At 42.5% G+C, this 18,638-nt stretch overlaps 1 protein-coding gene across 5 annotated transcripts in view; it reads left to right on the forward strand.

Annotated features, from left to right (window-relative positions):
* Positions 1–18,638, forward strand: part of ADCY4 (adenylate cyclase 4) — a 135,667-nt gene that overhangs the window by 29,054 nt on the left and 87,975 nt on the right. For 4 of the 5 annotated variants that reach the window (XM_040353350.1, XM_040353370.1, XM_040353360.1 and 1 more), the window contains exon 2: positions 13,992–14,358. In XM_040353350.1, coding sequence (XP_040209284.1) covers positions 14,176–14,358 — 183 coding nt within the window. In that variant the 5' untranslated portion in view covers positions 13,992–14,175. Of the gene's footprint in view, positions 1–9,006; positions 9,364–13,991; positions 14,359–18,638 lie in introns of those variants that run through there. The other variant, XM_040353342.1, reaches the window with a different exon arrangement.

Raw genomic sequence — 18,638 nt, forward strand, 5'->3', positions numbered from 1 at the left:
TATATATATATATATATATATATATATATATATATATATATATATATATATATATATATATATATATATATATATATATTATAGCGCCACTTTGTCCCTGAAGAAGGAGCGCCGTCTCTTATCTTCGCTTCGGTTGTGACCGGAAAGGGACAGCGCCCCAGGTGGAATCATCCGAGTACTACAACCACAGCGACTTCCCTAATCTATCGGAGAGACATTTGAGTGCCATCGCTGTGAGCCTTCATTTGTGGGATTGGAGCAGCAGGCTGGCTGGGGGACACGCACTCCTAGCCTTATCAGCATTACTATAGGCTTAATACAAGCCTCTTTAAGGTAAGGGGCTTGCAGAAACTCTCATCTATACACCCACACTGTGGAAAGCTTGGCGTTTTCTCTTTGTTTGCAAGCACGTGTGCACACTTGTCATCATGCACTGAAGCATCATCTGTGGACTATGAATAGTAGTGGAGCACTTATGCACTTTGGAAATCAATGATTGAAATTTCCTTTCTAAACATTGGATTTATTTTATTCTGCACGATTGTGCACTGGACACGTTTTTTAATAGGCATGTTTTAATATTTATGTCACTTTTTTGTGTTTGATCCCGTGGTGGATTGTATGGGACACCTTCACTGCAGAAATATTATGGATTGGGTCCTTTTCACCCATGCATGATATTGAACATTTCATTATTAAGGAATTTTGCTTACAAGACCATTTTCACTGGACTTTATTCACTATTTATTTCACATATTATTGCACAATGCACTTTTAGTGGATGTAGCACTTTATGGATTTTATTGCTTCTTCACATTTAATTATCATTTATTTTATTTATGGTTTATGAAGAAATTATTGCTGTAATGATCATATTATTTATGATTATTTTACTGTTTATTCTCACCTCATCAAACACAGTGCTCTTAGTGGCACGTTTGTTTACCTTAACAGGTAATTTTTTTTATTATTCACTCCCATCACCCTCCACATTAATTGATTGATGTTGGGCAGTTTTTGATTACATCTGGAGTGGAACACATTTAGACACACAGGAATTGGTGTATTTACTCACTAGAAATTGTTATTTGTTCGTATTACTATTTTTGGAAACACTTTCTTTTTATCAACAGGAATGATTATTTAGTATTATTCATTTTATTATCAGCAAGCGCCACTACACCCCCCTATTCTTAATCTGTTATCAGTGTGTGAGCACTATTAGTCGTGGCTGCTGCTTAGTAGATTTATTAGTTGATATTTCATTTATTTTAGTTCTCTGTGCCCTTGCTAGGTTGGTTTGCGCATTAGTTCCCCCCATTTTTGTATCTAAGTTATGGCAAGTGGGAAATGGGGGGGAAAAAAGCCGCACTCCGCATGAAAACCCCCCCCCCCCACCCGTCCTCCCGGACTAATATAGCCCCCGTTGCAGTGGCCAGCCTGCTGGATCTCAGTGCCGGTGCTCTATCAGATAGCCAGCTGTTGGGCTTGGCTTAGGCTGAGGGAGGCTCTGTCAGCAGGGAGGGGCGGGGCAGGGAGCTCCACTGACACTCTGACCCTGCCCTGCCCCATGTACTCTGTATGTGCTTGGAGCACTGAGATCGCCTCTCCTGGACCACAAATATTCCTGCCCCCTATCGCCATAAGCCCCGCCCCTGTCGCAGAAAGTTCCACCTCCGGACCTCTGAGAGCTGGAGGTGAGCCCGTCTGGCCAGGTAGGTCTTTCTGCCTACAGACTCACTGTTATTAAACACTCCCTGACAATGTTGTTTACCCCCATGTATAGCTGTGCATTGCTGAAAGTTTAAATTTGAAAACTGGCTACTTGGTTATCTCCTGTAGTATGTCGCATTCGCAGTCTCTGATAATCTCCTGTAGTATGTCGCATACGCAGTCTCTGGTTATCTCATGTAGTATGTTGCATTCACAGTCTCTGGTTCTTTCCTGTCTCATCTATAGTCTATTTAAAAGTAGTACCTGCTGTTGCTCAAATCACTTTATTACACTTTTATTTCTGATATCTATGGCTATGCATATTTATTTAATTCATATTGATCACTATATTTGATTGGCTGCTTGTGCATGTGTGCCAAGCAAAATCAAATAGCGCTCAATATGGATTAAATAAATAGATATAAAGTGTAATAAATAAACTTTGCAGTACATGAACTTTCACTGAAAGTAGACTGTTTAATGAGCTGGGGTGAACTGATCCATCGGGCAGTTTATGTAGTGCCAATTCATAATTTGTTAATTGAAAGATTAAAGAGCTTGACTTGTAGTTTTGTTAGCTGTTTTTTTTGTTTTGATAGGGGCGCAGTTTCAGTGCTTGCCATAGGCGTCATTTTCACTAGATACGCCTCTGTACCTATGTAACCTACATCCATACACTAGAAACATAAATTCATGTGATATATGCATACCTTAGGCGTCAGGGCTTCCTTTTCAGTTCACAAAGCTGGAAAGACAACTACCTCCATTAGTCCTGTAAATAAGAACACATAATTTGTTATTTACTGCTTCTCTCTAATCCTATAGGGCTCTTGTTTTTCATCCTAATACCCAAAACAAACGTGCTGCATTTTAAAATGACATTTCTGCTAAATGTTTTTTTTTTTGATTCTAATCTGCAAGGACTCCACTACTTCCCTTAGTGACTTTAGAAGAAAAATCTAATCTATGGCGGCCTATATAGTGACAACATGCAGCGGCACGTGGGTTTTTCATTACAGCCATCAAGTATGTAATCAGATAACTAGGGGCCAAAGGAGATATTACCCTATTACAAAGGAAGATTATCAACCAGATTAAGCTTGAAATTGTATAAGCAACCATAGTAATCAGCTGATGTAAAGGCAGCATTTAACTAAACTTGTACGTCATGCATATTGGGGTTGAACAGGATCACCAGGGCATATTTACTTTTGATTTATTCTTTAAAAAAAGATTTAGCTGGAAATCACATCAGACCATGATTTACATATGACTGTGAATGAAGTACTAACAATGCTTCGTAGCCTGGGCATTATTAAGGTGGTAGTAAACTCTGCATTTTGATTTTTACCTACAGGTAAGCTTATAACAAAGCTTTACTAAAGCTCCTCTGTAGCTGTAGGTTAGATCAATATCTCCTAAACGTGCACCGTTTAGGAGATATTTACTTGTTTGGCAGCCGATGATGTCACCAACGCATGTGCTCTGAAGGAACTAATTAAGTGACTAATGACCACCTTCTGTCAAGTGGTTTTGCTGGAAAATCTATATTTTGATTCGATTTTTATTTTTTAACCTGGTTAAAAGATAAAAAATGTACGTGTATAATTTTGTGTGGTGGCACCGCTAGGGGCCAAATACCGCCGCAATTCCGACGGTATAGCGGCACTATACCATCACTGCACCTCCCGCCCCAGTGTGAAAGAGGCCTAATACTCATTGGGTATCCTTCTATTAGTTAAAGTTCAATTTGGCCCGAGCCAAGTGATAGAAATCCTAAAATATGGCACCTTAACAGTGATACATTTCAATGGGAAATTCCAAATAAGAAACCAAGATATTCCTATATGAAAACCAACTTGGCTTACCCAAATTCCACTTGTTTTATACTCATTTGGGCATCTTACTAATATAGGAAAGTTAAAAATGGCCCGAATCACATGATAGAAATCCTAAAATATGGCACCAAACGTGGCACCATGACGGCCATGCATTTCAATGTGAAATTCTGAATAAGAAAAGATATTCCTATATGAAAACCAACTTGGCTCACCCAAATTCAACTTTTTTTTATACTCATTTGTTATCCTTCTATTAGTTAAAGTTCAATTTGGCCCGAGCCAAGTGATAGAAATACTAAAATATGGCACCAAAAACGTGGCACCTTGACAGCCATGCATTTCAATGGGAAATTCCGAATAAGAAACCAAGCTATTCCTATATGAAAACCATCTTGGCTCACCCAAATTCCACTTGTTTTATACTCATTGGGCATCCTACTATATAGAAAAATTTGATTGGGCTGTAGCCAAATAACATTACTAACAAATTAATGAACTACATCTGAGAGCCTTGCATTTGGGATCACAATGTGAGGCTGGGTTCACACTTGTCCGACAAACGCTCTGACATTGGGAGCTAATGTCGCATGACGTGTGAAAATCAATGTTTCCCTATGAGAGCCGTTTTAACTGGTCTGACACAAGTCAGTCCGACTTTGAAAATGCTCCCTGTACTACTTTGGTCCGACATTGATCCTACTTCAGCCCATTGAATATCATTGAAGTCGGACCAAAGTAGGAGCCTTGTCCTTACCATTTGACTTTTGACATCCGACATGTGATTACAGCAGCAGTAAAAGGAATTTCTCACTCTGGGATTGTTTTGATTGGTCAAAGAACAGACTATCACAAAGTCGTATCAAAAGTAGTATCCTGTTCATGAAAGTCGGATGGATGTAGAACCAATGTAGGACCGATGTCGCAGAGCAAAGTAGGATGAAAGTCGTACTGCTGTTGTGTAGTATAGTGTAAACCCAGCCTGAAGCAACAACTTAAAGCGGAGTTCCGGCCACAATTTCATATTTAAATATAAATACCCCTGTAATACACTAGCTTAATGTATTCTAGTAAAGTTAGGCTGTAAACTAAGGTGCGTTTTGTTAGGTTGTTGCAGCATTTAGACACTTTATAAAATAGAAATTGACTGGGGCCATCTTAAGTGTGGGCATCATGAAGCCAGACTGTATGACTTCCTGGATTTCAGCCATTCAGATCTCGCACATGCTCAGTGCTGCACAAGCAGTGTCAGATCAGGTTTCAGCACCTGTGCTGTCCAAGTCACATGATTCTTTGAGACTGGGGAGTGCACAGACTCCTGGAAAGTTACACCCACTACATTCCCAGGAGTCTGTGCAGTGTAGGTTAGGAAGCTTAAGCACCTAGGTGCAGGAAGTGGGAAGATTAACTATTCTGCCTAGCAACAACACTTTGAAGGCATCTAAAAAAAATAATTTTCTCGTAAAGGACTAATGACATTTTTTTTAAAACTACTGATGTAATGTTATATTTATGGGTGGAACTCCACTTTAAATGACCGTCTCAACTTCTTCTGCTTGTTACCTTCTACGTTTTTTATGTGTGGAGTTCAGATTCCATATTGAACTTTAACTAATAGAAGGATACCCAATGAGTAAAGTATAAAACACGTGGAATTTGGGTGAGCCAGGATGGATTTTGTATAGGAATAGCTTGACTTCTTCTTCGGAATTTCCCATTGAAATGTATGGCTGTCAAGGTGCCATATTTTAGGATTTATATCACTTGGCTCGGGCCAAATTGAACTTTCCTATATAGAAGAATGCCCAATGAGCATAAAACAAGTGGAATTTGGGTGAGCCAAGTTGGTTTTCATATAGGAATATCTTGGCTTCTTATTTGGAATTTCCCATTGAAATGTATGGGTGTACCAGGTGTGCCTCCTGGGCACACTCTAATCACCCTCTTCTGAGCAGATTCTCCCTGCTGCTTGGCTTTAGAGAAAGGGATTGGGGAATCTCTGTCCTCGGTCCCATTCTCTTTCTCAAGAGTGAGACATCAGGGGTCTAGACCTCTAATATTTCACAAAAGCCCTCCAATGGGGCCCCTAAAAAATAAATGTAAAAAAAAAAAAAAGATTGTAAAAAAAATATGGTAAATTTTTTTTTTAAATAAATGGTAAGTAATAATAAAAAAATAATAAAGATAAATTATTGACACCAATATCTGTCCTACTGACACCATCCACTTCTCTACTGACACTGTCTATTGCCCTGCGGAGATATAGATAGATAGATAGATAGATAGATAGATAGATAGATAGATAGATAGATAGATAGATAGATAGATAGATAGATAGATAGATAGATAGATAGATAGATAGATAGATAGATAGATAGATAGATAGAATATATATCTCATGTGTACATGCATGTGTGTTTAACCACTTAAGGACCGCTGCACGACGATATGCGTCGGCAGAATGGCATGGCTGGGCACCAGTGGCGTCTCCAGCTTTCATATTTAGGGGGGCACATGGGGGGACAGGGACAAAAGTGGGGGGGCCAACTATAAAATGCAATATTATATATATATATATATATATATATATATATATATATATATATATATATATATATATATATATATATATATATATATATCCTGGGGCCCTTTACTACGATCCCACTATGGGCCCTTTCACATGTTCTGCAGTGAGCTCCCTTCCTACTATACTGGGGCCCCCCAGGGTGGCAGAAAACAAGAGATATATGTCACCAGCACACCAAGAAAATATAAGGGTCCAAAGCAGTGGGAGAACTATCAGGGTTGCAAAGGTTGTCTTGTCACCGGGCCCTGGTGTTCTGCCACAGTGGGGATCCCCAGCTGTCCTGTCCCTGCTATTTACAGAGCTGGTCTGGCGTCTGTCTCCTTGGCAGCGGCGGCAGTCTATTAGGATCTAGTGCTGGTGACATTATGGGTGCATGCAGGGGAAGGCTGGCACTATTGGTTATAGAGAGCCGAGCCCCCAGCTGGTCACCTAGCAGCAGTAATGCTGTATAACCTTCTCTGTTGACATGCTGATCGGCATGTGATCCAGGTGATGCTCCCAGTCAGATCTAATAAACACAGTATTTATTAGCATCAAGAGTACAACCACATAAATATAATCACCTGTATGATCAGCAGCCATGTGGGCTCTATGCCTGTAAAGTGTGGGCTTTGATCAATAAAATCACTGATATTTATGACTAGGATTTGACTAAGAGCATCACCTGGATTGCATCCCGATCAGCATGTCAGAGAAGGGTCCACTGCTGCTAAGCAACCTGCAGGGAGCTCAACTGTCTACAACCAATAGAGATGGGCTCGGGTGTGTTTGAAATCCCACATGCCCGATCACGCCAGGAAGCCGACACTCCACAGTGCTAATCAATGTATGGGCTGCCTAAGAGCTAAGACCAGCCATAGACAGTTTAAATCTCAGCTGGTTCAGCAGAAACTGGCTGAGATTTGAACCATTAATGAGCAGATTCTCTTATAATTATCACTAGTGGTTGCTGTATAGCCACTGGTGATAATCACTGTTTGTCGGGAGAATATAATTGCTGGGCAGGAGGGATATTCCCCTGTCACCACTGTCTGTTAATGGGGGAATCATGTAAGTTTCTTTCCTGCAATCTGTGGATGCAGGAAAGAAAATTGCACCGTATATTATCTGCCTAACTGAAAGTGAAAGTAAATTGTGAATGTTTTGAAAGAACAGGAGAGGGGGAGGGAGACAGATCGGGGGGACAGAAGGGATGGAGATAATGTAGTTCAGTGATTACAGTGTACTGCAGTCTGCAGTGCACACACTTAAACACGGCCCAGGCTAGAATATCTGGTTGTGTGAGCGCTCGCATTATGCAGTGTCGACGAGCACAGGGAGGGGGAGGAATTCCCCGCAGAGCTTACTGGGGACGCTCTCCCTCTCGGGGAGCAAAATACAAAAATTGCAAAAAAAAAAATTTTTTTTTTGGGGGGGGGGGCACATGGTGGGGCACAGCATGATGTTGGGGGGGTCAGGGCCCCCTCTGGCCCCCCCCCCCCCTAGGGACGCCCCTGCTGGGCACATCAACGTATATTGCCCTTTAAGCCCAGCCGTGGGGTTGCGGCGCGCTCCCGCGACCCCCGCGACCCGATCGCCGCTGGAGTCCCGTGATCGGTCCCTGGAGCTGAAGAACGGGGAGAGCCGTATGTAAACACAGCTTGCCCGTTCTTCACTGTGGCGGCGTCATCGATCTTGTGATCCCTCTTATAGGGAGACACAATCTATGACGTCACACCTACAGCCACACCCCCTACAGTTGTAAACACATATTAGGTCACACATAACCCATTCAGCGCCCCCTGTGGTTAACTCCCAAACTGCTACTGTCATTTTCACAGTAAACAATGCCATTTAAATGCATTTTTTGCTGTGAAAATTACAATGGTCCCAAAAATGTGTCAAAATTGTCCGAAGTGTCCGCCATAATGTCGCAGTCACGAAAAAAATCGCTGATCGCCGCCATTAGTAGTAAAACATTTTTTTTTTATAAAAATGCAATAAAACTATCCCCTATTTTGTAAACGCTATAAATTTTGCGCAAACCAACCGATAAACGCTTATTGCGATTTTCTTTACCAAAAATAGGTAGAAGAATACGTATCGGCCTAAACTGAGGGAAACAAAAATGTTTTTTTATATATTTTTGGGGGATATTTATTATAACAAAAAGTAAAAAACATTGCATTTTTTTCAAAATTGTCGCTCTATTTTTGTTTATAGCGCAAAAAAGAAAAACCGCAGAGGTGATAAAATACCACCAAAAGAAAGCTCTATTTGTGGGAAAAAAAGGACGCCAATTTTGTTTGGGAGCCACATCGCACAACCGCGCAATTGTCAGTTAAAGCGACGCAGTGCCGAATCGCAAAAAGGGGCCTGGTCCTTTAGCTGCATTTTGGTCCGGGGCTTAAGTGGTTAAACTTTAGGGTGCACTGCACACCCTAATGTAATAGGCTGGGCACACCTATGGCTGTCAGAGTGCCATATTTTAGGATTTCTACCCCTTGTTTGGGCCAAATTGAAATTCCCTATATAGTAGGATGCCCAATGAATATAAAATAAGTGGAATTTGGGTGAGCCAAGAAGGTTTTCATACATTTATTCGGAATTACCCCTTTAAATACATGGCATTTAGGGAGAAAGAACTGTTGTTAAAGTTGACAATTTTATTATAAACCTTGCAGATGATTGTTTAGTAAGTAATCACTTTTGTGAATAAAGAGCCAACCTGAATGAGAAGCTGGCAGAATAAGGAGCCAACTTCTGCATGTGAATAAGAAGCGAACTTGAGCTAGAAGAGTAACGTTATCTGTGTACTAGTCGGAGCACGCTCAGTACAGCGCGCACACACGGTCGGCTTTTCTTCTTATCACCTCTAGGAGTGAGGACGGCACGGAGCTGCCACAGATTCGGGACACTTCTCCCAGCTCCTGTGCTGTACGAGTCAGGGGACACAGACAGACAGCATTCCACCCCCTCCTCCTCCTTCTCCTCCCTGCAGATCAAAGTTCTCTTCCGTTCTTGTATCACTAGGTACTTAGCTGTCCTCCTCGTGGCGTCATCCTGAGCCCCCGCTTCCTCCCCTCACAGCTCAGTGCACAAAGCCAGCCGCACTCTGCATGGGGCGGGATCCAACCCGGAGTGTTGTTATTGATTCTCCAACTTTATCTTATCATCCTGAACTATCCACCGAGAGTGACAAAGAGCACTGCGAGCACACCATGGCGCATCACCTACTCCTAGGTCAGTATCCTCACTGGGGGGGACACTTACCGGACAACTGCTCCGTCCTCACTTCTCTACATGGGAAGGCTTCGCTTCCCCCGCAATGTATGTGATCAGGCGTTCAGTGTACTGTATGTGATCAGGTGTTCAGTGTACTGTATGTGATCAGGTGTACACTATATGATCAGGCGTCCAGTGTACTGTATGTGATCAGGTGTACTCTATGATCAGGAGTCCAGTGTACTGTATGTGATCAGGTGTACTCTATGATCAGGAGTCCAGTGTACTGTATGTGATCAGGCGTTCAGTGTACTGTATGTGATCAGGTGTTCAGTGTACTGTATGTGATCAGGTGTACACTATATGATCAGGCGTCCAGTGTACTGTATGTGATCAGGCGTTCAGTTTACTGTATGTGATCAGGTGTACTCTATGATCAGGAGTCCAGTGTACTGTATGTGATCAGGTGTACTCTATGATCAGGAGTCCAGTGTACTGTATGTGATCAGGTGTACTCTATGATCAGGAGTCCAGTGTACTGTATGTGATCAGGTGTACTCTATGATCAGGAGTCCAGTGTACTGTATGTGATCAGGTGTACTCTATGATCAGGAGTCCAGTGTACTGTATGTGATCAGGTGTACTCTATGATCAGGAGTCCAGTGTACTGTATGTGATCAGGTGTACTCTATGATCAGGAGTCCAGTGTACTGTATGTGATCAGGTGTACTCTATGATCAGGAGTCCAGTGTACTGTATGTGATCAGGTGTACTCTATGATCAGGCGTTCAGTGTACTGTATGTGATCAGGTGTACTCTATATGATCAGGCGTTCAGTGTACTGTATGTGATCAGGCGTTCAGTGTACTGTATGTGATCAGGCGTTCAGTTTACTGTATGTGATCAGGTGTACTCTATGATCAGGAGTCCAGTGTACTGTATGTGATCAGGTGTACTCTATGATCAGGAGTCCAGTGTACTGTATGTGATCAGGTGTACTCTATGATCAGGAGTCCAGTGTACTGTATGTGATCAGGTGTACTCTATGATCAGGAGTCCAGTGTACTGTATGTGATCAGGTGTACTCGATGATCAGGAGTCCATTGTACTGTATGTGATCAGGTGTACTCTATGATCAGGCGTTCAGTGTACTGTATGTGATCAGGTGTACTCTATATGATCAGGCGTTCAGTGTACTGTATGTGATCAGGCGTTCAGTGTACTGTATGTGATCAGGCGTTCAGTTTACTGTATGTGATCAGGTGTACTCTATGATCAGGAGTCCAGTGTACTGTATGTGATCAGGTGTACTCTATGATCAGGAGTCCAGTGTACTGTATGTGATCAGGTGTACTCTATGATCAGGAGTCCAGTGTACTGTATGTGATCAGGTGTACTCTATGATCAGGAGTCCAGTGTACTGTATGTGATCAGGTGTACTCTATGATCAGGCGTTCAGTGTACTGTATGTGATCAGGTGTACTCTATGATCAGGAGTCCAGTGTACTGTATGTGATCAGGTGTACTCTATGATCAGGCGTTCAGTGTACTGTATGTGATCAGGTGTACTCTATGATCAGGAGTCCAGTGTACTGTATGTGATCAGGTGTACTCTATATGATCAGGCGTTCAGTGTACTGTATGTGATCAGGCGTTCAGTGTACTGTATGTGATCAGGTGTACTCTATATGATCAGGCGTTCAGTGTACTGTATGTGATCAGGTGTACTCTATATGATGAGGGGTTCAGTGTACTATATGTGATCAGGGGTTTAATGTATTGGATAATCAGGTGTTCAGTATGTGATCAGGTGTTCAGTGTACTGTATGTGATCAGGTGTACTCGATATGATCAGGGGTTCAGTGTTCAGTATGTGATCCGGTGTTCAATGTATTGCAAGTGATCAGGCATTGTGCATGATCAGGTGTTCACTGTATTGTGCACTGCTTATAGTCACCTAAGACTTCCAATGGCTTGCCCCTTTGTTACTTTCCAATCTAGGTCAATGTCATCAAATCTTTTTCTGTAAACATTAGATATTTGTTGATGAGTTGTATTTCAGATATAAATACATATTTATTTAGGTCACTTTCACTGTGATGGCTCCATAATATTTTTTTTTCTAACAAGTGTCAAGTGTGTATAATAATAATAATAATAATAAATACATAAGCAAAATGTTACTAAGTCTTTCAATATTATTTTACAGATATAACTAAAATAATGGGAGGAAAAAATATATTTTCCCCATTCTCCCCTCTCTCTCTTATTTATGTACTGTATTACATTTTAGTTATATCTGTAACACAACTTTGAAATATATTTTCTCTCAAGTTTGACATGGGGGATCTATCTATCTATCTATCTATCTATCTATCTATCTATCTATCTATCTATCTATCTTCTACTCTTTCTTTCTTTTTTTTTTCTCTTTTTTGTTATACAGTAAAACCTTGGTTTGAGAGCGTTTTGCAGGACAAGCAAAATGTTTTAATAAATGTTGCCTTGATATACAAGCGATGTCTTGATATAAGAGTAGCGTCATGTCACAACTGAGTTTAAAAAAGAAGAGAGGAGCCTCTAAGTGTAGTAATATGGTTACATGTAATGAAGGTACAACATTTAGCAACTTATTGCTACACTTAGAGGTGCCTCTCTTCTCTTTTTTCTACCCTGTAAAAAAATGCTTTGATATACAAGTGCTTTGGATTACAAGCATGTTTCTGGATTCTTTTTTTTTTTTTTTTGTTTCATTTGAAAGGTTTGCTGCATCTATCCCAAGCACCCCTGGGGGTACATGTAGGACAGGCTGAGGAATCGTGCTCCACATTAGCCATCGTGTCCTAGTTTTCCCAGTGCAGTGCAGATTATTTGTTATGTATTTATTTTGGGGGCTTTAGCAATCTTTTGAAAGCTAATCTTTCTCTTATTCCAACTTTTGTTGTATGAATAGGATTCCTTGGAATGGACATCTATTAGAATTTAATGCTTTGGAGGTTGAAAGGAAATGACAACTATGACAAAAGCTATCGCATGTAATGTAGGCTGATAACTGGAGGATCTGAAGCATGTATAGATTGGTTGAAAAATCTGAGATCACGTGGTTAGCGTGTGTGTGTGTGTGTGTGTGTGTGTCGAGAAGGAATGGTTGAAAGGCTTATAAATGGTACATAATAAAAGGAATGAAATCCATTTTTTTTTTTTTTTTTTTTTGAACGGCTCGATTCTGTGCAGATCAGACAAATATGTGCACACAGGTGAATGAAAAGCTAGTAGTGTTTTTTTTTTTTTTTTTAATTCTGTAAATTCCGTAGGGTATAAAGAAAAACAAGATTAAAGTCCTTTTCCAAGAAATTGAGCTTTGCCCACCTGCTATTTCCATTGTGACTGGAAAAAGTGACGTTGTAGATTGGCTGGTCAGCTGTCACTTCTATGGGAGAGCTGCTCTAATAGTCTACTGCCCTGGGAGCAGCCAGGGGCTATATCTGCCCTGTCACTCTGGCCTTAGTCATAAACAAATGGATATTGTCAAATCATTTTTCTTCACACCTCATACTGATCCGTTCCTGGGAAATTAGAGCAGAAAAGGAGGGCAAACTTAAAGCCGCTCATACATTATACAACCAGATTGTACAGTCTCCTTCTAGAAAAGCAGGAACAAAAATTGTTTCTGGACAGCCGCACTCTGAACAAATTGTAGCCTTTCTTAAAAGGACAGTACTACAAATCACAGCAACATAAAAAAAAACCCGACTGCTGACGCGTTTCGCACTGAAACTAGTGCTTAGTCATAGCTATGACTAAGCACTAGTTTCAGTGCGAAACGTGTCAGAGGTCAGGTTTTATTTTATGTTGCTGTGACTTGTAGTGCTGTCGTCCTTTTAATAAAGGCTACAATTTGTTCAGAGTGCGGCTGTCCAGAAACAATCTTTGTTCCTGCTTTGCTAAGTGCATTGCCTGCACCTGAGTTGTCTGCAACGGAGGATATTCATCTGGGTTGCCACCTGGAGCGGCTACTTGCAGTGCAGGCAAAGCCCCACTGCAAGGCATAATAGCTTGCTTTGTCTAGGGGAGAGGAGAAACACCTTTTACTTAGCTGATCTTCGGCTCCCCCTTCAAATGGTGCTCCCCCACCCTCCGGCAGTGGACTGTCCCTCTGCGTAAAACTATTTTTTACCTTGTTTCTCCTCAATACGTTTCCAGGAGTTGAGGAAGGAAGGGAGATAAAAATTAGTTGTGAAATGTACAGCGCTAGGGATGACAATGTTAATAATTTTGTTTGGATACAGCATATTTTGTTTAGTAACCTTTTTTTGCGAGAAGAAAGATTTGTGTTAGGATACGGCCTGTATCAAGTATTTTATATGCTGCACAATGTAAAGAATATGTTTGTGATCTTGTATGGATCTTTTTTCTCAATAAAGACCTTTTCTGATTAAAAAAAAAAAAAAAAACTGACCACACTAGACATGAGGGCACAGCACGGTCAATTTTTTGGCTGTGCTGGGAACTACCAAATGCATAGATTTTGCAGACAATGATTATATGGCTACAAACACCTGTGATTGCATAATCCTAATTTTGTAGTGGGGGGATTTATAATTTTTTTCATTAACTTTGTAATTGTCTGTATTTTTATTTTTTAGATCGCATTTTGAACTGAGACTCCTGTAATGCTAATCTTCTCAGCGCAATGTCTTGTCCATGGAGATCCTACAACGTTGTTTCTGGACCTTTGTGATGGACCCTAAATTATGCTCCATACTCTTCTGCCAGTTCCTCCGTGTACCAGCTTGTTCCAGGAGCAAAAGACAGAGATAGTTGATACAGATGCCAGAGAACAGCAGGGCTCACCTGAGCCCTTACTCAACACGATTTTGCAAGGAAAAGGAAGGTCTCTTTTATGAGTCCTACTATCGCTTGCGTCAGCAATATCCAGTGATCCTTCTCCTGCTGCTTATAGTCCTGGCAATATGCTGCGCACTTATAGCCATCACCTTTGGCACCAGGCGGGTATGTAGCCCTTTTATTTATTTTTTGTGTTTTATAACCATAGTTTTGCACCATCTAGCAACAAATGTAGTGCTTTTGAACAGAGCCAGAATGTGTCCGATAAATGTTCAACCATGCTGTCCTCCAAGCATTTGTCTTTCAGATAATATATGTATATATATATATAGTACAACATTACCAAAACGAGCACCTTTTTAAAAGAGAAACTGCAGTCTGCTCGCATAATTTGTAATAAAAACATCTTTGCCATTCTAAAGCTTCCCTCCAACCACTTTTCATATTTTATATGTAATGGGATTGTGTACTTGCCAAATATGCTGCAGAAATCTCCCTCCATGAAGTCTGGCTGCAACCATTTTAACTGTGGGCAGTAGAAGCTGCTGCCTGTTCACTTCCTGGATTTACACAGAGGCACACCTCCAGCTCTGCAGCTCTCATTGGTCTTCTTATGACTCATCCCCCTCCCTTCCTGGAAAACTCTCCCGTAAGTGAGAGAGAGAGAGCTGTTCATGATGTCTAGGCTTTTTACCAGACAAGAAATGGGAAATAGGCCGTATAAGGTATTTACTGGCAGACAAAAAAAATGTTTTACTATCCAACGTTAAAACAACAAGGGTAGAATATTTAATAGATAGAAAGTTGGAAAAAATGACTGAAGGTCCACTTTAAGAAAGGAAGTCCTGACTGCTAAAAAACATGATCTGTTACATACATTAGTTAATCTCTTTTTCCTCCCCAAAGAGCCTAGATTAATTATTATGCAAACACTGTATGCGGGGGTCGAAAAGTTTACCATGTTTTGAGTGGTGGGATCACTGGTCTTTATGAGCCTGACTACCCACCTGCTCCCCCTGTTGAGCTGGTCACAGCTTTATTGGTAGATTTTCTTTTTTACCTTGTCAGTTTTTCATGATTCTGGCTTTTAGCCCTCTGAGAGCAATGGTTATTGGACACCTGTCTGGAATGTGTGGTGAAGACGGGTGTTTAGACCAGTGTTTCTCAACTCCAGTCCCCAAGGCCAGGCCCGTCTTAATAGCATCATGGGCCCCTGGGCAAAGTAATGCTCTGGGGCCCCTACAATGGAGGCAGCGCAGGTAAACAGACATCAAGTAAAGTAAGTAGGAGGCAGAAAAGTAGAGCTTCCCCTTTTGGGTGGAACTCCTGCATTAACTACATGAGCAATCCTTCTGTACAGCAAAGAAACAGTGGGAAAATACTACATACATAAAGTAACAAAGCTGTCCTGTGCATATATCTTTTTAGTTTGATGCCTCCCCAGCACTCTGACCCCTCTACACCCCAGATATCCCCCCAACACTCTGACCCCTCTACACCCCAGATATCCCCCAGCACTCTGACCCCTCTACACCCCAGATATCCCCCCAACACTCTGACCCCTCTACACCCCAGATATCCCCCAGCACTCTGACCCCTCTACACCCCAGATATCCGCCCAGCACTCTGACCCCTCTACACCCCAGATATCCCCCCAACACTCTGACCCCTCTACACCCCAGATATCCCCCAACACTCTGACCCCTCTACACCCCAGATATCCCCCCAGCACTCTGACCCCTCTACACCCCAGATATCCCCCCAGCACTCTGACCCCTCTACACCCCAGATATCCCCCCAGCACTCTGACCCCTCTACACCCCAGATATCCCCCCAGCACTCTGACCCTTCTACACCTCAGATATCCCCCCCAGCACTCAGACCCCTCTACACCCCAGATATCCGCCCAGCACTCTGACCCCTCTACACCCCAGATATCCCCCAACACTCTGACCCCTCTACACCCCAGATATCCCCCCAACACTCTGACCCCTCTACACCCCAGATATGCCCCCAGCACTCTGACCCCTCTACACCCCAGATATCCCCCAGCACTCTGACCCCTCTACACCCCAGATATCCCCCAGCACTCTGACCCCTCTACACCCCAGATATCCCCCAACACTCTGACCCCTCTACACCCCAGATATCCCCCAACACTCTGACCCCTCTACACCCCAGATATCCCCCCAGCACTCTGACCCTTCTACACCCCAGATATCCCCCAGCACTCTGACCCCTCTACACCCCAGATATCCCCCAGCACTCTGACCCCTCTACACCCTAGATATCCCCCCCCCCCAGCACTGTTACCATATACTATAAGATACCCCTGGTATTGTGACCCCACTACATCCCTGATACCCCCTACTCTGGATCCTCTATACATCCCTTAAAGCTCTAGCACTATAGCCACCCAAGATACCCCAAGCATTGCTACTCCCTACAAACCCCAGATCCCCCCTCAGCATTGTTTTCCTCCATACACCCTTGATATCTCCAAGCACCATTATTCCATCCACGTAGTACCCCCTTTTCCAGTGGAGATACAGTGCATGTGAACTTTTGGCTATGGAGGGAGCATCCCTCTGGGCATTCCAAGCCCTTCGTTGCAAACAGTGCTGGACAGTTGGGCTCACCATGACACTATCCACAATGCTACTCCCACAGGTGGGCTCTCAGTGTTGCTGACTCAGCCGCTGCCACTCCAGATCCTACCCCGGAGCCTTCAAGTCCCGATCATTCAAGATGCATAGGTCGGGGTCAGAGCATCATTGGCGCTCCAACCCTGCCCCTCCCTGCTATCTGTGAAATAATAGGTATTGTTCTGCACAGCACAGTGCACCGCTGCCAGCCTGCCTCCCCTGTGTATCCATCACTCTCAGTGCCATCATGGGGCCCCCAGTTTCCGGGCAGCGTGGGCTCAAGGACCAGCTGCTTTGGAGAAAGTGCAGGGGCCCCCATGCAGCTGGGGCCCCTGGGCAGTGCGCATGTGTGCCCTCTCATTAAGACAGCCCTGCCCAAGGCGCCCCAACGAGTCATGTTTTCAGGCTCTCCATTATTTTGCACCAGTGATTTGATCAGTTTCACTGCCTTTACCACAGCCTTTTTTTATTTGAGGGAAATCCTGAAAACATGACCTGTTGGGGCGCCTTGAGGTCTGGAGTTGAGAAACACTGGTTTAGACAATGTCATAATGGTATGATAATGGATGCTCATAGACTATGTAAATTATACAGAGTTAAGTTGGTACAGTAAAGACGCTGATGTTTAAATCCAATGAAGTACTGACCTTCTCCTTCCAAAGACATGTTATGTGTATATGTTGGGAGTGGGAGAGGGCGCTCAGAGGACCTATTAAAAGGTATCCATTGATTAAAATGTATGACTTTCTGCAGTTGCAGCTGCTGCATTTGTTATGTTGGCTTTAGTGCTGTGCTTTGTTATGGGTATGTTTTTTTTACTTTTTAGGCCAGACAGGGTCCTGATTTATCTGTTTGTGCCATTGGTCACTGTTGCATAGATGTTGCCTACCTGGTCATAAAAAACAATATAAGTATTTCAAAAGTATACCTATTGGGTTTTCCATTTAAGCGGATGTCCACACAAAAAATGGAACCTCTGCTTTTCGGAATGTATTTGCACCCACTTATGGGCATACACCCCCGCAGAATTTACGCCCCCCCCCCCCCCCGCTGTCTTCTGGGAAACACACAGGTCCCAGAAGAGAGCGGGGACCAGTGAGGACGCGCAGCGCGACTCGCGCATGCACAGTAGGGAAACGGAAAATTAAGCCGCAATGCTTCACTTCCTGATTCCCTCACCGAGGATGGCGACAGGGGCACCCTGGACAAGTAAGTGTCCATTTATTAAAAGTCAGCAGCTGCAGTATTTGTAGCTGCTGGCTTTTAATATTTTTTTTAGGCGGACCTCCGCTTTAATGCCGATCAAGATGCGCTACTGTGCAAAAGTTTTCGGCGGGTGTGAAAAAATGCTGTAAATTTTAAAAATGTTTTGAGAAATGTTGAGATTTGGAAAGTAAATGAACAAAAGAGAAATCCAAGTCAAATCAATATTTGGTGTGACCATCCATTACCTTCAAAACAGCATCAATTCTTCTAAGTACACCTGTCAGGGCTTGACAAATTTGCTTTGAAGTTGGGAGACAGGTGTTTTTTTTAACCAACAAATCTTGTGGGTGGAATATGTAACATGTGCACGTGGCACTTTTGTTGCCAGTGGTTTAGACATTAATGGCTGTGTGTTGAGTTATTTTGAGGGGACAGCAAATTTACACTGTTATACAAGCTGTACACTCACTAAGTTGTAGAAAAGTGTAATTTCTTCAGTGTTGTCACATGAAAAGAAATAATAAAATATTTACAAAAATGTGAGGGGTGTACTCAGATATAATCTGTGTGATTATACATATATATATTCATAGG

The sequence above is a fragment of the Rana temporaria genome, chromosome 1 (assembly GCF_905171775.1).
Source record: "Rana temporaria chromosome 1, aRanTem1.1, whole genome shotgun sequence".
NCBI classification, from domain to species: Eukaryota; Metazoa; Chordata; class Amphibia; order Anura; family Ranidae; genus Rana; species Rana temporaria.